The sequence below is a fragment of the Athene noctua genome, chromosome 11 (assembly GCF_965140245.1).
Source record: "Athene noctua chromosome 11, bAthNoc1.hap1.1, whole genome shotgun sequence".
NCBI classification, from domain to species: domain Eukaryota; kingdom Metazoa; phylum Chordata; class Aves; order Strigiformes; family Strigidae; genus Athene; species Athene noctua.
The window spans coordinates 4,517,362-4,542,887 of record NC_134047.1 but is presented as its reverse complement, the minus strand read 5'-3'; the positions used below and the strand labels follow the sequence as shown (position 1 = coordinate 4,542,887).

Below are 25,526 nucleotides of genomic sequence, written 5' to 3'. Positions count from 1 at the left end.
CCAGTGGAACAAAACATACATGGGAACTTTCTAACTGGAAGTCCTAGCTAGAATAATGGTATGAATATGACCCCGATGGAAGTTCCATAAAGTATCCTCATTCTCACAGAGAAATTCTTACAAAGACCCACTTGCTATAAATTTGAATTTCCTAAATTCATTGCAGATCTGAGAAACCAAAACGAAATAAATTACAACAGTTTGACACCATCTCCTTCATCACAGTAATTCCAGATTTCAGTATAAAAGCCATTACTTAACTCGCACGCCATAATTTACACACTCTTTTACACAATAATTTTTGATCCAAGAAAAGATTCATTTTCCTTTTATAATTATCTTGTGTCGAAGTCTTTAACCTTTTCATCTGAAAAGCTAGAGCTGGATTCCTTCTGGAAACATATGCCCAGAGCTCAGCTCTGATCAGCGTGCCACCGCAGGAAGACGCTGGACGTCACCAGACGACAGGAGGGGCGAGCAGCCAGTGGCACAGCGAGGCAACACCGAAAACCAAGGTACAAAGGCAACTACTGAAAACTGCCCCACTTCTGTACAATTCAATGCTAATTTCACCGTTTCCTAAACCTGAGGAAAGACAAATAAATTACCTATTTTTAATAGAACACATGATGGCATAATGTTTCTACAAACATCTCCCTACAGAAAAATGGCCCAAGTAATGCCGGTTCAAGCCATGTACATTACTGAGCTAAGCTCACCAACCTTCTGGATTTCTCCACTGAAGAATATATTATTAAATAAACCTTAACAGAGTGCACCAGTGTCACCTACAACCAATTACCACCACTGGCTGTTTTTCAAACACTCTACAGCAAAACCATTTATTGTATTGAATAAAACCTGTCTCAGTCCAACGTGAAGTTGTACATACAGCATGAGATCCACCTAAACCACAGCGGTGTGCAACTGCTGCTTGATTTGCATAATTTATACAAATTAATGTAGATTTGATAATTAGCATTTTGAGAGGGTTTCCTGGAGCCCAGAGAAGGCTGGTGGGAGCCCAGGCAGCAGGAGCACGCCTCACCCACCACGGTGCCCATGCCATGGAAGCCGGCTTCTCTCCCAGGCCTGGACCCACCTGGGCATCATGTCCTTCCCGTAACGCTAAGTCAAGATATTTCAAGCTGGTGCTTCTCCAGTGTTACAATAAATATAGAGCAATATTCTGTCTTATTAAAACTTAAAGAGTAACTTAACCAGACCCACACATACTTGCCTGTTCAAAAGGACACATTTTAGTCACGGGTCAGAGGCCTCAGCTGGTTCCAGCAGCTGTGGTCTCACTTTGGGGCAGGCAGCAGACAACACCCCAATAAGGGAGGTTTCCTGAAAAAAAGCCACTCAGACTCCACCTTCGCCCCCAGTTCAGGTCCCCGCTGTGGTGCTGGGCCAAGGCCGTCCCCAGATCCCTCATGCCTGTGGGGCCACCCACCGATGGACTCCTGCCCGGGCCGGGCGTCCCCTCTCCGCGGAGGCAGTGTCAGATGTCTCCAACTTTACTCCTCCCGGCCCATTAAGTGGGCACTGAAGGTGAGAAACAATTTGGAGTAGGAGGGAGAGCGCCTCAGACCATTAAATACATCACACAGGGCTCACTGCCATCTCACCAGCGTCTAAGGTAAAGCTGTTCTGGACCTCAGTGAGAGCACGACCAGGCTCATACCAGCTCGAACGCCGCAAAATGGCCTGCCTTCAGGTCTACCCCAACAAGCAATTTCTCTGGTGCTGAGGGAAGAGGACGACAGCTAAGTCAGGCAATAATAAAAGTCCGAGCCTTAGAGCAGTGATCATGATCTACAGCGAGGGACACCAGCATCCCTGACACTACTGCACACTGATCTGGTTTCACCTGCGCTTCAGATTTCCTTCATTTCATGGGAACGCACACCACTGCATCAAGGGAGAGAGAGGTGATTTTATACGACTATATGGTCTGTGTGCATTTTCTTCCAGCTCAAGTTGTCCAGTAAAATGAAAAAAACTATTTTAAGGGATATAACAACTACGTTCCCAATCCCTAAGAGAGTGCCACTCCGTTACAGGGTCAGCAATTAGCTCTTACTTCAGGCACCTTTCCTGCCTGAGGAACAGACTGTTCGTTTTTATCCTGTTTCTAATTTACCCACTGGCAGAGGTGCAGAAGTCTCTAGCAATGAAGCTGCAAACCCACGTCACTGTAAGTTTCCTTTTTGAGAAGTTTCAATCTTGTTTTATCAGAGACCAGCGGCTGTGCTGAGGAAAGCCTATAATGATTTTCTCTTTTTCAGGCTTATTCTAGAATTGCATCTATTTTAGGGTTTTGTTTAGATCTGTCGCAGCTTTCATACCGTTGATCATGTTGTTTTTCTAACCCGCCCTGAACATCTGTTGGCTCTTTCCGAGGCTGCATAATCCTGGGGGTTTTTTCTCTTATGTATTCCACTGCTATCAGCTAGCTGTTATTCTTGTTTTTATTTTTCAGCGTACATTTTATTTCTTTTAATTTGAAAAAACCCCACAATTTTTAAAAGCAGCAATTCTTTCTGGCCTCATCTTATCCTACACAACAAATTCATACCTGCCATGCTTTTGTTCTGTTCTGCTGGTTTGTTGGGTTTCTTGGTGTTTTTGTTTTTTGTTTTTTTTTAAAAATGCATCAACGTAAAAAATCAGCTTGCAGCAGACCTAAAGGTGGAGTGAGAAGACGATGAAGGATCTTGTTTTCTTACTGATAAAAATCAGTACTTATAAAAGATGCCAGGGCTGGCAGCCCTGCAGAGAACCGAGTATACACCGTTTAACCACAACACTCTCAGCAGGACCACTGCAAGCACTGAAAGGGGAAATAACAGTCAAACCTTGGCCTCCTCGCCGGGGCTGCCAGCGAGGGCAATAATTAGTGCCAAGCGTGGGGGTGGGTTTTTTGACGTTGACACTGGGAACCGTTTGGAGACTACAATTATTTTGCATAGCCTAGCAAACAGTTATCAGATGGTAACAGCTTTTGGTCACTACCAGGCTGGACTGCAATCAAACCTAAGAGACACACATATCTCCTCAGCCAGCAAGTCTCCTTACCCAGTGATTACAAAACAAATAAGATTTTGAGGTTGACAAGAGTCCCTTTTAGCAGCATTTGGATTATAAAATTGCTCTGACTCACTGCAGCGTATTGCTCCCTCTTAATTAACAGAGCTGAACTTTGTACATGTCTAGACTTCCTCCTGCAGAATGGCAGATTTTGGCCTTCATGAATATCATTTGAAGTCATATTATTTACAGAGCCTTTATTCATTTCAGTCATTTGTTTCAAACATATTTTCCACAGAAAGGAAAAAAATGCACCAACTGCTGGGCCATTTAATCCAAACTTAACAGTTTAGATGTTTTATTCAGCATTTTAAAAAGGATTGTCTTAGGGAATTTTATGTGCTGCATTTCTAATGTTAACTTTACAGATAGTAAAGTGCCTTGGGATGCACTAGCATGAAAGGCATTAAGGTATTGCAGGATTTAGCCAAATGTGTATTGCACTAAAAAGAACCTTTTATGAAAGCACATAGAGATAAAAAACACAGTAATGCTAGTGTTTATTAAGAGATGCTCAGTTTTATTTCTTAAAGCAAAACAATTTTCCTCCTCCACTGGCAAAAATGATCTGTTTCTAAATTAAAAAATTTTCCACCAGTACTGACATAAAATTGCTGAAATTTTATACTTTATGGCAAAATATATTTTCCCGTATGAAAGTTGAGTCTTTAAAAAAAACCTGGGATTCACATTAAAAAAAAAAAAAAAGCTTTTTTTTGTTTGCTTTTTTAAAGTAGATAGACTTTAGGATTTCTGGTTTGTGAGGTTGGGCTTTTTCCCCCCCCTACTAGTTAGTAGTCTGAATGACTTAATTAACTATCTTAATTAGCTTGGCTATTCTTACAGGATTTCAGGATTTTATGGGTACAAAAAAGGATGGATCACACATTTTGATGCATGCTTCCTATTACTATCAAAAAGTTGCATTTCAAATACAAGAAAAAGCTTGTACAGCTAAATCCCTTGACATGCCTGGAAATCACAGAGTAGGCTTGCACACCAATCACTTATGAGAGAGGATTTAATGTCAGTGGGTGAAGTTCACCACTGGTGAGGAGGAACAGCGTTAACACAGACAGAACAGCCTTATCAAGAAGAGGTGGGGTACTATATCAGGCCTTATCTCCACCCTTTAAATGGGAGGGTGGATTTGATCTTCACCACCTCCCTCCCCATATTCCACCTTTGTAACACTCAAGTACTCAAGCTTGGTGGTCTCAATCCAGAGAGTATTACAGTCTGTTAAAAAAAAATATCAGTGAATTTTAAAAGGCTACAGATAAAGCCCAAATAAAGTGTCATGGATTTTAACTCATAAGACTAAACGCAAGATCAAAGTTTAAGTGCAGAATATATATTTTATTATTCAAAAAAAAAAAGTAACAGTGCTGGAACTCCTATCACTGCAACATCAGAAGAGAAGCAACAAACAACCACTTTATAATGCCAGATCCACCTTTTCATTAAAATTACATTAAAAATAAAACATGGTGAAGAAAGTTAAAAAGCAGCATATGACTCCTACCAAGGAGGGAAGGATTAGTTGTCCTTTGCATTCTGAGTATGAAAGTTAATATGACAGTCACAATACATACTCAGAGCTTCAGATCTTTTTTGAATGATAGCAACATTTTCTCAAAGGCTTTCAGTTACAAAATAGCCCTCAAACAGATTTGTTTCTCTAGAGCATCTGTAATCCAAAAACATTTCTTACAAATACAGCTGAAAGCATTCATTAAGTTTGTAAACGAAAACTTTCAGATGACCGGCCTGAAATCCAATAATATTCTCCTGTTTAAAGAAAAACAGTGGAGCTACGTCCTCCAATTACAGTGGGTCATAGTAGTGAATTAAAGGAAGAAGATACTTTTTCAGCTAATGATGCTTTTTAACCATCTCTCTCTCATGCCTTGCAAGTACAATGGCATTTTCACTTACACATTTGTTACATTTTCTTTCCACACAACTATCTTTTCAACCCAAGTTCAAAGCAAAATCAACCTATACAATTTAATTTAAATTTTCACTGTAGACATCACATCCCCATCTCTGTTCCTCAGAGATGTATATCCTCATGGAGAAAATCCATAGGTTAGTAGAGTAACATTTGCCAAGTCACAAAGACTGCATTTCAGTGCCTGTAAAATAGAAATACCACTGTCTATGTCTTTTACACCTGGACTCAGCCATATTTCTCAAGTGTTCTGGGCATACATTATTGAAAAGACAAATGGTTTTACTGAGCAACAAACTGCACGGCAGGATAGAACATGCAATTGTCCTTTTCCTGTGATTGACCTCAAAATAGGAAACTTGCAGCTTCCAACTCTTGGTTGCTCCCATAAACTGCGCTTTAAGCACTGTTAAGATCCTGATACAGATCTGGGTCTTTTGAAATACATACTCATCCACCTATCTACTATCTCCTATTAATGAAGATGTCCACCAAAAAAGGCTGATGGAGACATTTCTCCTCTGTGTCACTGGACGTGCTGATACGCCTGTTCATCAGGCTGCCAATCGAGGCATGACTGCAGTTGGTTAGTTTTACTCTGATGTGGTGTAACGTACAGTTGTTACTACAAATATGGCCCCTTACTTAAACTCAGTGTTTTGCAAACTGTGCACCTGTGTAACAACAGAACAGAAGATCTGGGGACTCCATGAAGAGCAGTCTGGACTCCCAGATCTGACTTGAGCATCACATAAAATATCGTTGACTGAAAATGCAGCCACGTACAGCATCTTCTACCGCAACCTCTCTCTTTGTCTATGTGTTTATTTTACACTAATCACTAAAACATCACAGCACAAAGTATTGTGTTATCTCTGTATCTATCTCCATATCTATAATTACTTTTTCTTTTGTAAAAAGTAGGACAGGGAGTTGTAGCCCTCAAAGATTACAGATACCCATCTTCCTAAGCCTGACTAAGCCTAAACACACAACAATTATAAGATGGTAAACAGCAGTAATTGTACACTAAATGTCTTTTTAAAGAGCCAAATGTGCACTTAAAGTTTAACTCCCACTCACTGCTGTTCTAGAACAAACAGTAAATTAGTGAATACAAAACTAAGGGAAAAAAAAAAAAAAAAGCCCTGCAGCATGTTCCTCAGGCAGGAAGTAATTGTAATTTTTTTTCCTTTTTTTTTTTTTTCTTGATGAACTTTGTAGACATAATGCAGGATAGCTTCAATAAAGCACTTCATGTAGTAAAAGCATGTGATGATCTTGCAATCCAAAATAAAGTGTAACGTCTGGTAATTACCATGCATTGATAGAAAAGCGAGCACCCAGAGAAATAACCCACCCTCACCCTGGAAATGAGTCCAGCTACATTCCAGTTTCTCAACAGCCAATTTATTACCTCACATATTTTAAAACAGGGGGTTATTTGCAGTGTATGTCTCAGTAAAATGCAGCTAGTTTCGTGCCCATTATAAGCAACTAAGGCTTCCTCTTTTCACTGGAGCAGGTGGCATGCACAGGGCAGAAAGCACACAGCTATTTCTATCCCACAGACTTCAAAACTAACTCTGAGGTACCACTCCAGCCCCGTTCACACAGAGACTACAGAGTCCTGAAACTGCACAAGCCTCACGATACGTCTGCCTTTTGTTGGGTTGGTGGGAGATTGCTTTTTGAGGGACAGTATTACATAGCAAGAATGAATACAAAAGTCAGTCCCTAGCAAGCATGTTTCAGATTACAGTGGGCATCAAGTAGAGGGACAAGGGAGACTAAAAAAACCCCCTTCCTTCTGGAAATGGCCAGACCTCAGCACAGAGGAAGAACCTCGTTGTGCCAATGCCTCTTGGTAAGCAGAGGACACCAGTCGCCAGAGCTGTCTGCCTTACTATGAACATTATGTTTACTGGAGGGAAAAGGGGAAAAAGAATTAAAACATTTTAAAAAGTAGCAAAATGTAGCTGAGAAATGACAAAAGCCAATTGCTCTTGTAGCATGCAGTAGCATGTGTTACTGTGTGACAGCTCTCCTGACAATTAAAATGAAGAGGTCATGGGTACTAATGGCAATGCCTTATTATGGAATACATAAAATATACTATAAAAATTCCGGCATTTCCAGAGAATGCGTGTGACATTTAACACCAGAGGTATCATGTTTGTATCTTCCATGTCCATTTCCACATCTACACTTAGAATACTGCGCAATTAAACACTGTAAGGCCCGAAAGGCCTTCCTCCCAAGCAAAAGAAGAGCATTCTAATACTGATACTGTTCTGCTTGGACGTATGAAGGATATTTGACAGACCTCAAAGTATCTTCACAAGCACTAGGCATGCCCTAAACCGCCTCTAAAGCCAGAGATACACTACAGAAACCATTTTGCAGATGTGTGGAGTGAGGTAGAGAGAGGTGATCTGCCCAAAAGCCAAACACAGGCCACCCTCTAACTGGAACTCTACATCTAGTCTACAGCTATCAGATCGGTTGTTGCTATTTATTATCCAACATTTACTACTGTAATAGTGTCTGGAGACTAAACAGTTAGGCCACACTACTCTGTGCCATGCAAATATGTGACAAATGACTACACAGGGATTTTACTGCAATACAAAACCGGTAAAAACTAATTGCCCTTGCATAAAGTATCACATGACATGGTAGAAAGGCAGAAAATACTCTGAAAACACTAAGCTTTTCTATTTTAGGAGTCAAATCTGAACATTTTAAGCCTCCCCAAAACCTAAGGGTTAAAATATGGATATTTATTTTGTTTGGAAGCATGCCTTTACTCTGAACACAGCAGCTAAGCAAACCAGCACCTGTCAAACCTACTAAACTATTCTCTATTTAACCAGAATTTACATCCAGTTCAGTCAATTAATATAAGGCTTATCAGGTTTATGATAATTAGCACACTTATTAACAGCAGTAACAGCAGCAGAAATGGTGTCAAAAGAAGAGCTTTGTTGTAGTGCTGTTGTTACCACCAGAGACCCCTATCTGATCTTACCTGGTGATCTCGCTCTGGCAGTGCCAAGGAGACCCAACAGCTTTGCCCTTAAGCCAGACAAATTACTGTGACAAGAAGCAGACCTAGGGTAGCTTCCATTCACAGATCACGTGCTATTAAACTACTTGTTTTACCAATTTCTTTTGGCTTATCCAGGACTAAACTGTTCTAGTTGGAGGAGAAGGTTGGGTTTTGTTTTGGTTTTTACTTCCTTCCTTATTGTTTTATTTTAACCATGCACGTGCCGTAAGGTTTGTTGTTTGCTGTAAAGGGAAAAAAACAATCCACTTTTCCATTCCTTTGCTTTACAGATACTGTTAAAGTGGACGTTAACACATGTAGACTTCTTAAAGCAAGTATCACTTGGATCAATCAATGAGACCACTTTTGGATAATTTTAAGGTAGTCTTTTAATGGCATTAAGTGGCAGGTACAACTTAGACCCTTCACATAGAAGATGCCCTCTTGCCTGTCAGCCCAGAACTTTAAGTATTTGGACCAGAATTATCAAATCCCAGATCATTGTTTATACACACACACACACTTTTTTGTGACTTTCTCTTGAGCTGCAGGGTCATAAGTGTATAATTTACAATGCAGAGTAGTGTTTTAAGAAAATAGCAACTCAAAGCATAATTGCTGATTTTTTCCCCCCATCTTGAACTAAGCATTTTCCTTTTCTCTTAAACTCAGAAACATTAAGCCACATCATTAGCCCAAATTATTTTGAGAATAAGGCTAAAAGTTAACATTCTTTGATATTGTTAAAGCAGCAGCTAATTTTAAAGGGAATATTGTGCTATCCTTCAGTTATCACTGTTCTTAACTATTCAGCATTAGACAAGACCTGGAAAAAAGTAAAATCCATAAATTGTACTGCGTGGCATATCATACAGGCAGGCGACTTTATAAAAGGTGAGACAGTGCTAGAAACTAAAAGGCAAATCAGAATTTGAACCTTAATTTTAGATTCCTAGGCTTTTCAGTGTTCAAGGCAAACTCCTAACATTAGTCTAACGTTATCTGGTTTTGTAGTAGTAACTATAGAAGCAGGGACCATTCGATACAAACCGAGTTGAACTGCAGTGAAGGTTTTCCAGGCTATATTTTGAAGAACATACTTGGAAGACTGGCAGAACAATCCAGAGCTCTGATATTTTCACAAATTCAAAACAATGAGATACTTAAGACTCTATTCACACACACAAAAGAAAAAAAAAAAAAAAAGACAGGAAAAAAAATAGAAGAAAAATGGAGACTTAAATGTTTCTAAGTGGAAGAAACATACATTTTCCATTTCAAGTGAGAACTTTAACACTTTACTCCTGACACACAATGAAAAAAGTGCTTGTATATAACCCAGCCATGTCAGCAGCGAAATGAATCTCCAGGCTGTGCAATGATCTAAGAAATTCTGAACGGGCATATGGGAACAGCTCATTTTGCAAGACCTCCAAAACCAACCTACTGATAAACACCGGAGGGTGCCTGACTGCCTGCATACTCACATGCCTATTTGTTGTTATTCTTATTCATTACTGAGTCATTATTATTATTTAAGTGCCGACAATGCACTCGTGAACCAGAACAGATGCAAAATATCCTGTGCTAATGAGAAAATCAAAGCCTTTCTTATACTAGCAATTTCATATTATAGGACCTCTTTATTTTTGCCAATAAAGCACAACAGTAATTAATACAGCAATATTTTCTTATTGTTCACTAGTAAAGCAAGTAAAACTGCTCAGATTCTGCTTTGGCTCTCCCCCCTACCAGCACAAAATACAATAAATACTATTGAAGAATTCCTATTAAGACAAACAGCTGCCAAATAAAATACAACAAAAATCTTCCATAAAAGGCTGTTGTCTGTTTATTCAGAGATAGTATTCCTCACAGAAAATAAACAGTGTGGCACTGCTCTTTCATATTTAAATACTTATGCTGCATCTTACTGCCATAACCATCTCACGGGATAATTTGTTAACAGAGTGCTGGAAGGTTGCTTTAGTCCTCAGCGTGTTACGAAACTGTGGGTCCAGCATCAGTGCACATTCTTGAACGGCAACTAGAACTGTATGTAACCAGCACGCGCCTTCACCCCTGAAATTATGCTGCTACGTATGTGAGAAAGCTGACAAATACTTCCATTTAAAGAGTTGTGCATACAGAAGGTGCCAGGTTCGGACATTCTGCGATAGCAGTGAGAGATGAGTGCTCAGCCGTGTGCAGCTCCAGGATGACCCCTCCAACAGGCCAGGTTTGCTGGGGAGGAGGGTGGCTGGGGAAGGCTCCTTGGCTCCCGAGACACCTGCAGTACCCACCTCCCCCAGTGCCGCTGGAGCCACACACCAGTGCACACTGGAGCTGTGTCTGCTTCTTAAGGCTACCCATTTTTAAAGCAAGGCCAGAGATATTAGAACTGCTTCATTTGTGTAGGTAGACCTGCTAGAGAGGATACTTAAATTTAGCTGAGAAAGAGGGCACTGTTCATTCAGTAACGCCAAATGGAAACTACTTGCCCTCAGCAAACAAACCCGTGCATACTCCCCAGATTTGGCCCCAAAAACTGTAACATAGGGTGTATCTCCACCTCAGCAAACATTACTGCCCTTTTGAGGGGCGCTCTGCATCACGGGAATGTACTCACAACCAAAACCACTTTTGTGACAAGGGTTTTTTCCCTCAGTTTTGGTAATGAACACGATTTAAGCAGAAAATGACTCAGCTGTAACTGCACGGCTCAGTCAGGGAGTGCACCACTGCTGCAGAGAAAATGGCCAGCGCGGAGCAAACAGCTACGTCCCATTGTCATTCCTCCTAAAACAAAGTAGGCTGATGAATGATATGCGATTCTTAAAGCCTTGTTCAAGAAGATTGCTGGAGTCAGAGGCAGGCCCAATCCTGTGCTGGGAGTCAAATTCATATAATCCTGTATTAACACTTTAGCACCCCAAGGCCCTCTGCAAGGGCAGAGCCCAGCATGAGCCTCCCTGCCCACCCAGGCGCTACAGCTGCTCCCACTGCGTTGCAACCGAAGCTTGCAAGCGGTTCCCTGCTCTACAGAAGAGGCTGACTACACATTTTATATCAAAATACTCCTACTGATTCGAAGTATGTGGGAAAAGGAGCCAAGATTGAAACGCCAGAGCCAGTAAAACTGCAATGTGTATCAACAAATGAAAAAGTGAATGAAGAAGTTTCATCCTCAGCAAGTCCTCAGAAGGGAGAATGAAGACCCTCAGAATCTGCTTTTCTGACTAAAAAGGCAACAAAGAGAGCTGGATACTACCTCTCCGCTCAACATCAGAAACCAAGAGGACCTCACGTTCAGAAGACCAAGCCTGGCCCTATACACTTAATGGGATTAAATAGAAATGGTAAGAACCTTAAATACAAATAAGAAAACCTCTATGAAAAGACCATCTGCTGCTCTGACTTTAAAAGTCTACGTGAAAACAACTGCCAGTTGTAACAGCAGCATCCTGTCAATGACACACATTTAAACAAAAGGAATAAAATACACAAACAATAAGCCAACATTCCAGCAACAATGGATAAAAATGCCTAAATTTGTAACTTTACATTAAATATTTATCTTAATAAAACCAACAACCATGCATTTGAATTAAAAGAATGTTTTAAAACCCACTAGAATCATGACAGATGAATGGCAGTTGGTCAGTTTGATCACAACTGACAATTCACATTTAAGTTCAGAAGCCCAACCTTCACGTCCTCTGAAACCAGACGTAAGTCAACACGTGCCTATCATTAAGCATGCGCTGGCGTCCACTGACACTGGCATACTCACAGCAAAGTGCTGCATGTACTTATATACCTTGCTGAACCTGGCAATGCACGCACACATGGCCGTGCCACTAAAAGCTATCATCTTCAGATTTTTGACAGTCACCCCATCCCTCATTTGTTCCTGGCTGGGTATTTTTTTTGCCAGAACGTTTTTATATCCCTTCCCCCCCCCCCCCCCCCCCCATTACACGCCCTCCCCCAAGCTGTGACACAGTCTTAACCACAACTTTGAAAACACTGACATTATAATATACAAACATGTACAGAAGATATACACACTCAGACACACCAGGGGATACAACAGACTGGGAGGAAATGAGGAACTTTATGTTACTGTCTTTTCTAATGAGACAGAAAGTGGCAGATGTAAAGATTTCATTCAACCGACAATCTCTTTTATGATATGAATAAACTACTAAAGCAGATTTAATCCTTTATAAAAATCAGACTATAAGAAGCAGACAAAATCACAACTTTATTCAATACACCATTTTATCCAGTGTGACTAATGCATTATTTGTATGAAGTTAAAGTGGAGCGTTGGAAAGCTATGAAATAAATCAAATGCTCTACTTTATGTAATCTTAACAGACAGATCCCATTAGGATTCTACTATGCATAGCTGTTGGTTAAAAATCATTGACCAGTATCCTTATAAATTAATCAACTGAGGTAATGCTGCCTTGGTTGTCATCATTTGCTCCTAATCTACATTTAGAATTCACTTCAACTTTTCAAGCCCTTTGGAATAGGTTTATCAATTCTCTTGCCCTTGCTTCAGACATCCACCTAACCGTTAATTGTTTACAAAAGACCTGCTACAATGGAACTGTATCATTTATGTTCCTTTTCTTTTCACAGATATTAGAGCATATATTGACACTGCGTTATAATTAGTTAGAAAGATATTAAATCTTAACCAAACATTCTAGCCTGCCTCAATTTTTTTATGAGACCTTTTATCATTGAAGTTGAATTTGCAGGCAGATTGTGTGAGTTTACACAAGCGAGAATCATTACAAAATCTAAAATAACCCTGATGTGGTTGAAATGCAGCTAGCAGAGTACTCTTGGTTATGGATATATGGCAGAAAAAAAAAAAAAAAAAAGCCTTCTAGATATCGGGTTATTTGCGGAGCTCTAATGTGTTTTCAAACATATGACTTCTGTGTTATGTCTGTGTATTTTACGCAGTTTCTAGTCATGTTTGTTAGATGTCTGCACGTCACGTACTGGAAGATTCAAGAGCAGTCTACAACCAGGAAAAATTCTCACACAACAGCTTGTCTTTGGTAATGGGGAAAGAACCAGGCAAAGTGAGGTGACAGGAAAGTGTATTATCTATTACCCTGATAAGGGTAACACCTAGTCATGGACTACGATCCAGACATGCTCAATGTCCTGCTGATGGGGCTGTACAATTCTGAATGAGCACACAGGTGCTTTCCAAAACCCTCTTTAATTATGTTCCCTTATCTATGATCCCTCCATGTGCACATTAAAGAACAGTCAGTTTGAGCAAGGGCTCTTTAAAGAGAAAAGGAAAGACTGAGCAGTAACAAAAATATTGCAATAGATTGCATAATGTTTCTGGAGCTCTACCACAGAGTAGGTAAAGGTCAACTTCTCCAGAAACTGAGAAAGAAAGCAAAGGAAGCTCTGGCTAAGTATGCTTTAGAGTTTACTAAATCAATTAAAAACTTCAAGTGGCTGCAGTGGCCTTCGGCTGAGTCCTCTAGTACATATTTACTGGCCAACAGACAACTATCAAAGCCACAGAGACAATACTTCTAAGTATGTATGCTACTAATAGTCTCCCTAATTGCCTTAAAAGGATACACAGGATTTCATCAAAATCCATTCTCTTCTTCAAAAGTCCATTGTTAATTTCAGAAACATATTCCACCAACATATTAAAATACATATGTGCAAATACCTCCTGCTTTTCTGGGACACAAAGACCATCAATTGTTCTTGCTGCCTGTTTTCCCTTGAACCTTGAAAGAAATGCCCTTCAAATAAAATTTTGACTCTGTATTTATTTTTTACATCACAAAGATGTACTCTTCCCAGTGCTTGCTAAACGCAACACGGTAATTTGTATCCCCAAGTGGTATAAATAGAAAATATGTTCAGTCTAATAACATATGTGAAGAAAACTCATGCCCAGGGTTAACCAACAAAGCAGCAGTCTACTAGAAACAAAGGCAGCTGGCTAAAAGAGCAACAACGCTTCTGAAAAAGTGTGGATGAAGTATTCGGTGAAGCATCCAAGACATGACGTTTACTTAAGCTACAGCTGCATATACAAAGCTTTGCTATAAGACCCGGGAAATGACAAGTCTTCTGCAGTAACAAGATTGTTCTGTCTCTGAAAGGTCCATGGCCTTCACTTTCCAGCTGAGAGCATGGTAAATTATATCAAATATGCACACCATAAATAAATGCTGCCCTTTAGAAGAGCTTCTCTGCTTTGATTACCTTTTCTTGCAGATATGCTCTGCCCAAATCCTACCATATCTCTTTACGGGCTTGCCTTTCCCCTACTAATATATCTGCCTAGGATCCTGTCTTGCTCTATCACCGTAAACATTCATAAACATTAAGGGACTTAACCTCATCACACCCCTGCAGAATAGGAAAATATACCCATCAGAGTGGGCAAGCAGTGAAGTGGAACTCAGCTGACAGCAGTCCTGACCAACGCTGAGTCCTTCTGCAAGTCACTTTGCTCCTCTTTCCATTCCCCTGGGCATGAGAAGGGGTAATGACAATGATTTCTCTGCAAAATGCCTCGGTCTACCAGTAAAATTCTGATATGTTATTCTTCTCACTTTACAAAAGGAGGTAAAGCAGAGAGACATAAATCAACATTGCTTTAAAGGTCTGTGGCCAGAAATGTCACCCCATTTTTCTAAACATGTGTCTGGTATCATCAGCACAAAAGTTGCATCCAACACAGGATCTCAATGCATGAGCTATGCCACAGACAATCTGCATCAACACTGTTTGCTCTTCTTGGGGGAATGCAGTAGAAGCAAGCTAGCGAAGGACTGTACAGCTAGAGTGAAGTTCAGAGTAGAGAAAATGTCAAAAACAGTTCCCAGCAATGAACAGTTCCCAGGAAGATGAAAAAGTAAACAGAAACACCAGATAAATGTAACCACACAGCTGGCCCTTCTCTCTCATGCTTTCCACCTGAACAAAAAGAAAGGCAAATTACCAAAGATGTAAATATCATTACCCCACTTTGACAGACACAAAGCGACTTTCCAAAGGCAGTAAAGCAGCTAGTGGCAGAGCCAGTAAGAGATTCCACGTTCTGTTCCTAAATATATATTCACCTTTATTTAGCAAGCCTAAAAAGGATGACAACAACTCTGCCAAGTATTACCAAAAAAAAAGCAAGGCAACTTAGCTCCTTCTCCAAGCAACCGTTACTCTCAGCCATTGGCCAATGCCTCAATCCCTTCACCTATCCCTCTTCAAAGGCTTGGTGAAGACAAATGGGCTTTCCAGTGTGCAACGAAGCATAAAGCCATGAAAATCAAAGGGCTGCTTTTTCAGTAAATATGAGCTCCAAAGCCATTGTCCTCTCCCACAGAGGAGATCTATGAAAATGCTTACTATAGCATATGCACAGTATTCTTTACAGCTCTGCCTCCCTGCTGACCACCAGCCCCAGGGCCCAGTCCGCTTCCCATTACAATCAGCTTCACCACACCCACTGACTTGTATTGGAATTCTTTCAGGGACCCTAACTAATGAGTTTTTAAACACTTGTAGACAGAGAAGATAATTCCTCATCATTATTCTTCATAGGAAACACCAGGAAGAATGTCATTCCATTGTTCTACAGAAAAGAAACTGGAAGAAAAATCAGCCCCACATTCGAAAGAACAGCCCAAAGTTTTTGTACAAGAATTGGCTACCCCAAGCTATGGGTGTCTCACCTGAGAGTTCAGGACACGGACTTAAAAAGTCTGCAACCTTCTGAAATTAAGTCCCCTGAAATCATCTCACATACTGGCCTCTATGCAATGAGGTCCATAATCAATGGGCATATATTTTTTTCAAGTCTTGAATACTACATTCTCAAATAAAAGCATGGCTACTGACAGCAGCATAGAAACAGACTCACCTAAACACCTGCAGGATCCTAGTTTCCCTCACGACATAAGACGGAAATATATGGAAACTGGCAGCTTCAATGACATTTTGTATTTGCTGATTTTATATTTAAAGCTTTGGATTTGCTTCCTCTACTGACAGTTGTTTGCTTTTTTCCTCTCACGAGTGAAATCTTGACCTAAACCAGTGGTACAATAAAGGATGAAAAAAGAACAAGTAGACCTACATAATGGATTGTTACCCTCAGACCTAAAAATATTTTAAATTAAGAGCATTCCACTGTGAAGCCACTTTCTCAGCATAGATCGCAAGCCACCGAGTACTGCTCTGTTTTCTACCCAGTCTTACTTTTAGGTACCTATCTACTTTGTAGGACACGGATACAATCACACATCATAAGGGCCTAGACTTGAATGACCAAGAAGAAAACTTTGAAATTACGGTTGAACCCTGACAATAGTCCATGCAAAGTGCCATGAGGTAAAAGCACCAGTCTCAGTAGTAAGACATCTGCAGGTTTGAGCCCCAGGCACTGAAAGCAATGTAGAGCTACAGAATTTACTTATTCCACAACACCATGTACACCCACAGCAATACAAAAATAGCTATTATAAATCTTGTCAAAGGAACAACTGAGTGATTTTTAACTTGGTGCTCTATCTCATTTTCTTCTTTGCCAGTTGTTAATACCCCACCCCTATAAAACCATATAATTATGAGTGGGCTATTTGTGTCTTACTATAACTGGTAGCACCATGCAGAATTTGAGTCAGGAATCTGAATTGCTGACTACAGCTTCTCACTAAACAAGACTTACACGCTGTACATAGTGAATGGCATGCCCCGTTCTCGGTGTCGCCTACAGTGAAAATCAGCTTCCAGTTGTGGTATCATCTCTAACTCTTCTGAAACCTCACCACCCCAACTCACCTGGAATAAGGACTCATCGATAATCTCCAGTGAAAAGACACAGATTAACTGCTGAGGTCACATAAAGAAAAAAGTCCCACAAGTAAGAGTTCTTTTCTCTCAGTGGCTTGATTTGAACACATTCATAACGTGTCATTAAAACTAGATATAAAATTTTACAGAAGAAGAAACTACTGACTAGACCTTTGTTTAAAAGTCATAATAATTTATGGCGTGGATCTGCTATGTAAGAGTTGAAAAACAGTCTCTTTATGATAAAGTAGTTTATATCGGCTGGGAAGTTAACTGCAGGAAGTTTTGGTTTATTCCTTTACCTCAGCCTTCTAGTTCCATATGATTTTTTCAGCACTGCGAGCCCAACCTTGTAAACCCATCACATTGACTGCACTCAACAGCAGCCTACTTGAAATTAAGGGGCAATATGAAATTATTTTCAAGTCTCCGTGGACTGGACTCCAGTACAGAGTTTCTGAAAACAAACCCTCCAGTTCATTCCCCAAAATCTTCACTCACAAATGCAGATTGAATATCACATACCCTTTTGTGAGAATCTTTGGCCAAACAACTGTATCATTAAAAGTTATTCAAAATGGAGCTTAAAAGCTGCTGGCATGCACATTGCCATCCTTCCTCTCATTTTTTTTTTATCTCTACAGCAGTTGTCCACTAGTTAGGAGTAAGGTACCTTCTAATATTGAAACCCTTAGAACAATTTAAACAAATATTTTGATTACAAAGTATCAATATAGACCATTCAGTAACAATAAAAGGATGAAAGAGCTGTCTTTTCAAGTCCCTGTCTGACTTCCTGACCATATTATGAGTGGTCTGGAAGGTTATATTAACTTAACATATTACTGGATTTACTATCTTCTTTTTCAATGCTTAAGAAAGAATTCGTAACATTGCAAAACGCAGAGTTGTGGCAGAGTTTCAGTTTTCACTGTTAATAGATGTTTGATGGCTTTATAAAATCCATCCTGTTAACTGCAACCAAGAGAAAAGATTCAAGCTTTCCTCTCCATTTTTCTTTGCTTTCTTCTCAAAAGAAAGGCAGTAAATTTGAATTAGACATGTTCAGAATTGGGCTCTGTGGAGTTTTTCCACATGCATAGTGTTAGGTGTGTGCGAAGTGCCTTGCTGATCCTCGTCATTAGAGAGTTGCTCCACATTTCATGGTCTGCCTTTTGGCTAAAAACAGGGTCAAGCCCGGTACCCTCTGAAGTCAACTGGAGCATCTCAATTCACGTCACTGGATACTGGCTCAGGCCCAAGCTGGAGGAAGACATGGATACTTTATGGTATTTATTGATTATATACATTTAACAAGCATCCAGGAGCCCAGTGCTTCAAGTTCTCTACACAAAGAAATTCCATTACCTCAAACTAAAGGCAGCAGCGAAATACAGGATGGGATCTATCTGTTTAGATGTTTATTCCACATACTTCATGGGTTCACTGTATAAAAGGTTTCATACAATTTTTTAAGGGTTTTTTTTTTTCTTAAATGAGATTTAATATTTACATTCTTTCTAGCTGCCCAGTTATTTGTGCAATTGTGTAAAACTGCTGATAGATTTCAGGCAAATGGATATGTACTATACAGTCAAAAATAACATCAGTTTCCATTACCAAATACATGGAGAACTGGGGTTTAGTCATTAGTAAAACACGTTAAGCATTTTGGGAGTGATCAAGAACCCAGTTCAGTAAAACTTTACTTGAAATCCAAGTTGTTTGAATAGGACTGCCTTTGTGCTTAAAACTATGTACCTGCCCATCAATCCTGATATATTAAGGGCCACATGCTTTCTCTAAGTCTCAGAGCCAATTTTGTCCCATCTCACATGATGGTAATTTTGCTTGACACAGAAAAAAACAGAATTTGGGCCTCATAACACAAAACCCATCACAACACTACTTCCATGATGCTGGAGGATGCTGCCTCAGTCCTAAGAAGCTCAAAAAGACCACCAATGTTCAGCCATTCTTTCAGAGATCATTTAGTATATATTTTAACTTAATATTTTACAGAATGTTGCATTTTCCCCTTAAATTATTTCATTAAATTCCAGGTTGCAGTGACAGTCTTGTCAGACAGACAAAACGAGTAATTCTTCTTGACTGAAGAACCTGTATCACAACACCATCTTTTACTCAAAAAGAAAATCCCAAACAATATAATTGGCAGTCACATACAAAGTGCTTAAATGCTCTGAAGTTCTGCGTGGCTTCAGAATAGCTGAACAGTATCTGAAGTATCTACTCTCCGTCCCAATTTGTATATTTTAAAAGTCATTAAATTCTTGAATGAATCATTAGGAAAACAATTCAAATGCTGTTAAACTGATAGTAATTTTGCCTCATAGGATAGATGTGAACTTAATGTTTGCAAACGGCCAAATTCTTTTAAGATTTACACTCCATGGAGTTCAATATCAGCCGGGGAAGAATTACTAAATCAGGATGTGCTTCAAGTACAGGTTTTGGCCCAAAACTATTTTTGGTCTTCCTCAGCTGCTTGTTTTGACAGCATCTAATCCCCCTCACCCACCCACCAGCCACACAATCCATCCATTTACACTTTCAAAGCAAATTCAAAATGAAACATTTTCAAATAATTACTCAGGGATGTCTGTAATACAAATCCAAAAAGTAACTGCAATTCAACTGTAATATTTCTTAAGGAGAAGAAAGGGAAGGGAAGAAAAACCTTACACAAATCCATTCAAAATGTGACTTTCTCCTCTACTAATGCTCTCACCATCACCCCCCCAAAAATTTTTTTAAAAAATTTAAAAATCAATCTAATTCCCAAAGAGCCGATCTACTCTATTTCACACATTCCCATCAGAAACACAACACTGTTTCCACGTTCAGAAGATGTTTAGTGAGCTGTTACAGACCCGGGTGAAAAGAGTAGTAACCAAGGTCTTCCGCAGAGGCACAAGGCAAAGAGGGAAGGGGGAAGGTGGGTGAAGGGGGGGGAAATACCCAAGGCTGGAACTGAAACAGTTCACCTTTGTCTGGAGAGCAGGATCACCCCCTCCAGGTTGAGGACTATGTTGTAAGAACAGGCTGCTGTGGCATGCAGCATGTTTTTGCATTCATACAGGAGAGGAACCTGGCCCACAGATGGCCTGTTCTCAGCTTTGTCAGCCACAAACAGACCTTTGAACTTTCTATTTATATAACAGTTTAGTGAGTTTAAGCCTCTTCCTGTATAACTGGCAGTTTGCTGGTTTTGCTGTAATTAGGCTACTTGTGATACATAATATAAAAAAGAAAAAAAAAAAAAAAAAAGGCTTGTTTCACTGCAGTGAGAAGTCTTCCCCATCACAACCACACAGCTACAATGATACTCCTACATGCTGATCTTACTTCCCTTTGCCAGGTTTTATTTTATATACCTCAATATGCACTTTCCCGCTAAGTATTTTCTCAGCTTCCACTTTTTTAAAGATTGGAGGACTTAAAAAAATAATAATACCACCAACAATAAATATAACATAAACCATGAATCTCTCTGCCTCTGTTTTTGTTAGCGAGGAGCTATATATTCTGGGGTGGTTGGTTTTTTGTTGGGTTTTGTTGTTTCCCAACTGCTGATTAATGGCACCACCTTACTCCGTAAGCAGGTTCAAATCTAGCCACATGGTCCCAGGACACCTCACGATTTCATTTACTTGGTTACCACAGACAAGCGTGGAAAGTGATTTAAAAGATGAAATTTGATTTTTAACAGCAAGTGGTCCCCTTGGTGCACACAGGCATTCAAGCTTTTCATTATATCCATCTTCCTTCCTTTCTCCCTCATAGAATGGCTCATATTAAATGCAAGCCCAGGTGAACGTTTCTTATTCACCCAGGAATCACAGCAGACTTTAGCTTTGGCCCTTTCACCTCGGCCAGAGCTTAGATTCATTTAAATTGTTTTGGGGTTTCTTCAACTTTTCAAGTCTGGCAAAACGTCCACTGGGATATTTGTGGCCTTATTTTATACATTTTACTCAAGTGTTAACAAAAAACCCCACACCAACCCTCGGCTACCCTCCCAACCACATTCTCGAGGAAGGTTCAGTGAAACACCTCATTCTTATACTACTGTGATCTCTCCTAACATGGGAAACTAAAGGGCTGATTCTGCCATTTGTATCAAGGCAAAACTCTCACTCATCATTCAGAATACCGGGTGAGGATTTCAGAACATGTGCAGTGGCAGGGCACGCTGTAACTCTTGACACTTCTTGACAAAATATGTTTCAAGAAGTGACACAAAGTTGTGCCTCCATTGGAGGGGGGAAAATAATTAACTGTATTTTTCCCATCAGCCCAAAACTTTTGGGAAGTTATTTCCTGATATAATGGCAATGCACAGAAAGTGTTACCTTTACACATCGGAATGAAAAAAAAAAAAAAATCTCTGCTCAAGCTATAAATATTTTATATTTATTTCTCAGGCTAACTATGTTTCTGTTGTACTTCGTGTAGAGATAATACATACAAACACCCACACAGAAGCTGTAGGCCTGAGCTTGCCTTCTTGGCGATTGCAGCACAGATTAGCAGAAGTTTTGGGTTTGCAAGGAATGCAGAAGAGGGTCTCTAATTGCCTTATAAATGCTTGTGAAACACGTTTTACAAAGCCCAGCTTACAGACAGAAGGCAGGAGGACAGTTTCAAAATCAGAGGCAGCGATTCACACATCATGTTATACATACTTACTTGTAAATACTATAAAGTAACCACACCATACTGGATATACAGACAAAAATTACTAAATCTTGACGGCTAAGCATGCATATTTCTGGGTCTGTAGAGATGATGCATGTATAACATATTACAGGTACACACATGCACATATTTATGGATAGATGAGCTGAATTCAACTCTTCTTAAGCAACGCAACTTGCCAGAGACAGAAATCTTTCCACGTACAATAAAATACACGTGTATACACGTAGATCATGTACCTACATATTATTTACATGTGCACTTTCATATAATAATTGGATTATTAACAGCTAATTCCAACTTGATCTCTGCAATAAGTAACTGCGTGTGAACGCCTGTGCCATATAGTTGTGTAGACATCGAACACTTTGAAAGAGTCAAAGTAAAAATGTTCTTTCCTCATGGACCCTAAAAAACTAAAACTAGTAAATTTCACAGTATGAAAGCAAGTAAATGGAATTTCTAGAACGAGTAGCAATATGTTCATATTTTATGGAAAAACAGAGGCACAAGAGTTCCTTTCTTACAGATGCACATCTCTAAATCCACATAAAACCATAGTCAAATGAAAGTAAGTTATTAAGCAAACATTAAAACTCAATACCTATAATGTGCATAGTATTTGAACTACACCCACATATAGGGTTGTAACAGCTTCTATTAAATTAATGATGTTACCCACACTATAAATTAGGCAAATTGTATGCAAATATTATTTGAGTAGTAATACAGTGGTTATCAGTTGTCTGCAAAATAAATTAGTGTAGCAGAGTAAAGATAGTGTGGTAGAAGCATAATATTTAATTGAGCACTAATTTTATTGTGATTATTACTTTTAAATAACAACAGCATGGTTATTAAAAGATACAATACGATGGTTTATGCAGAGCTGATAAAACACGCACATGATCCAAAACGCCTGCTTACAGATTAATATTGATATAGTGTAATTTACGCTGCCAAGGATTTACTCCAAACTGCTGTAAAATAGAACGTGACAGGTATTTGGTTCTGATTATCTTGGATTTGCAACCATAGCTGTTAGACTGTTTGGCAAAATGATAGTTATTAACTAAATACATTATCTTTTTCCTAGACATACCTTTATATTATCAACAAAGTAAAGTAAACCCTTCTGAGGGTCCCTGTGCACATGCATACACACATATAATCTGTGTGACATTTAGAGATTAGGATCACAAAATACAGTATTTTAGTCTCCTCCTTTCTTGCCAAATTGCACTCCAGCCTAAAAGCATTTAACAAAGCAGTAACCAACCACTGAATCGCACCGTGCACAGTTAAAGAATTGTAACTATATTTGCTAAATTGAAAAGTAAAGAAAGAACCAATAAAAACAGTCAAAGAATAAGCATAATCTCATTAACCAGCCGGGAAGTGACTAAATAACCTATCCAAATTCTAACTTTCCCAGCTACTTGTCACCCATCGAAAATTCCTTAGCATTCACTTGGATAACAAGTTTACGATACACTTAAACAGATGCACCGACCTTTTCAAGGTGTGCACCTATTTGCAGAGCAATATAAATCTAAGATTGCACTCAAAAAAAAAAAAAAAAAAAAGAAAGAAAAGAAAAAGAAGAGGGAAGGGGGAAGAGAAAAAAAAAAAAAAAAAAAAAGAAGAAAGAAAGACCTGTTACAATATCGCGGGGACTGATCTTCCCACTCCCAAAACTAACTTCAATAACGCTTCACCCCGAATAGGAAACCAGCAAAACCAGCGACAGAAGCCCCCGCACTGAACAGGGCTAGAGCTGAACTGTGCCACACCGCAAAACTACAGTTGCGTTTCTCCCCGGGAAAGGAATATTGTCACTGACAGCAGTAAACACATCAGCAACGCCGCGATCCCGGGAAGCCGCGGCTCTCCGCGCCGCTCCCCGGCTCGGGCAGGGGGGCTGCAGCCGCTCTGCCAGCCCGCACCCCGGCACGTTTCGGCGCTCCCCCGCCTCTCCTCCCCCTCCGGCCAACTTCGCCCCCCGCAGCCGCCGGACCGCGGGCTGCTGCTCCCCACCGGCGCGGCCGCGGAGCGGGGCTGGAGCCGGAGCCGGCCGGCCCCGGCGGCGGCTCCGCGCCCCGGCGGGCACCGGGCGCTTCGCCCCTCAACAAAGGCAAAGGCACCGGGGGAGCGAGCGGCGAGGAGAGGAAGGAGGCAGCTGTGGGAAGGAGCAGGGTGGAGAGCCAGAGCGGAGAGGGAGGGGGAGAGAAAAAAAAACAAAAAACACCCAAAACAAAACAAAACCAAAACAGAAAAAAAAAAGAAGAAAAAAAAAAAACCAAAACCACAAAACACCCAAAAAAACCTACCACTGTTGCTCTAAGTCCCAGTCCCTGAAAAAGTCGAATAGGTCCATAACGATGTGGTGGGGAGACTCAGAGAAGTGGTGCCCCCGAGCCGAGCCGAGCCGGCGCGGTTAGGGCTGCCCGGCCGGCATGGGCACAGGCACCGGCAGGGGCACGGGCACCGGCACCGGCAGCGGCGCCGCGGGGAGCGGCGGGGCCGCGCGGCGCCGCCCGGGGCTCGGGGAGCGCCGCCGCCGCCGCCCGCTCCGGCCGCCGCCAGCAGCGCGGCTGCTGCTGCCTGGCTGGGAGAGGCGGGCACGGCGGCGGCGGCGGCCCCGGCGCGCACACACAGACACACACACACACACACACAGACACACACGGGGCCGCGCACACACACACAGACAGGCAGGCAGGCAGGCAGAGCCGCGCACACCCCCCCGCCCCCCCGCAGCCGCGCACACCCCCCGCACACCGCGAGGGGCGGAGCCGGGCCGGCCCGAAGCCGCGGCATGGAGCCGCCGCGCAGCACCGCCGGGATCTGGCGGAGCCTCGCAGCCCCCGCCCGGGGTGCGTGGGGAAGTTTTTCTGCAAAGGAGAAACAGCAGAGGGGGGGGGGGGTGTATCGCGCCTCGGGATAATCTGAGAGCGTCCAGCGAGCGGGGGAAAGAAGTGGGGGCAGGGGAGAAAAAAAAAAAAAAAAAAAAAAAAAAAGAGAGAGAAAGCACTTAGAATGTAATTGCCAAAGCCAGCTCCTGTGAGTGACCAAACCTGCGTCCCACGGACACGAGCCGTGGCACGGGCAGCGCCGTGGATCGGCCGCCCCGGGGCTGCGCGCGGGCGCGAAGGGACCTGCCGAGCCCCCCGCGGGTTTTGCCCGCACCAGCGGGGAGGGCCCGGCCCGGCCCTCGGCTGCCCCACGGGTGACAGGAGGGGAAAGGTGCCCGCTGAGCTCCCCACCCCCAAACCAGATTATTCTCTACCCACGTCCACACACCCTGCCCCGTGCCTCTGTATCCGGCTGCCCTCCCAGCTAGCATCTTACAAGTTTCTATTACGTCCATCTTACAAAATTCCAAATCCAAGCGCCCGCTGAGCACACGAGCACGTACACTGGTATTGCAAAGACAAGACCAAAGCTACGTTCATTCTGAGTCCGGTTTTCCACAGGACCGGCCACACGCTGAACTGCCAGCAAGCCTCGGGGACTTTGCGTTGTCAAAGTTGGAGATGACCCTGTGCTGGTGGGGTCCCATCCTGCAGCCATGCCCGGCACAGCAGCCACAGCCACCAGGCTCCAGCCAACCCTCTGGCAGAAGCATCTGCATGGGCTTCCCGAGAATTAAGAGACAAGTCCAAGATTATAAATTAGATCAACGGCAGAGTAGCTAATGTAATCTGCAATTTTTTGCCTTCCTAAGGAGTACACAGTTGTTTTAGAAGCGCTATTGGGCTAAAAATATTGCTGAGGAAAAGCTGTGGGACTGTTATCAGTGGAAGTCAAACGTGACAGCCTTCATCATTTTAGCTGAGG

At 41.4% G+C, this 25,526-nt stretch overlaps 1 protein-coding gene across 3 annotated transcripts in view; it reads right to left on the bottom strand.

Moving 5' to 3' along the window:
* Positions 1–24,139, bottom strand: part of AFF2 (ALF transcription elongation factor 2) — a 339,763-nt gene extending 315,624 nt beyond the window's left edge. For all 3 annotated transcript variants that reach the window (XM_074915521.1, XM_074915523.1, XM_074915522.1), the window contains exon 1: positions 24,017–24,139. In XM_074915521.1, the coding sequence (XP_074771622.1) occupies positions 24,017–24,063 (47 nt within the window). In that variant the 5' untranslated portion in view covers positions 24,064–24,139. The remainder of the gene's footprint in view (positions 1–24,016) is intronic.
* Positions 24,140–25,526: the final 1,387 nt, after the last annotated feature.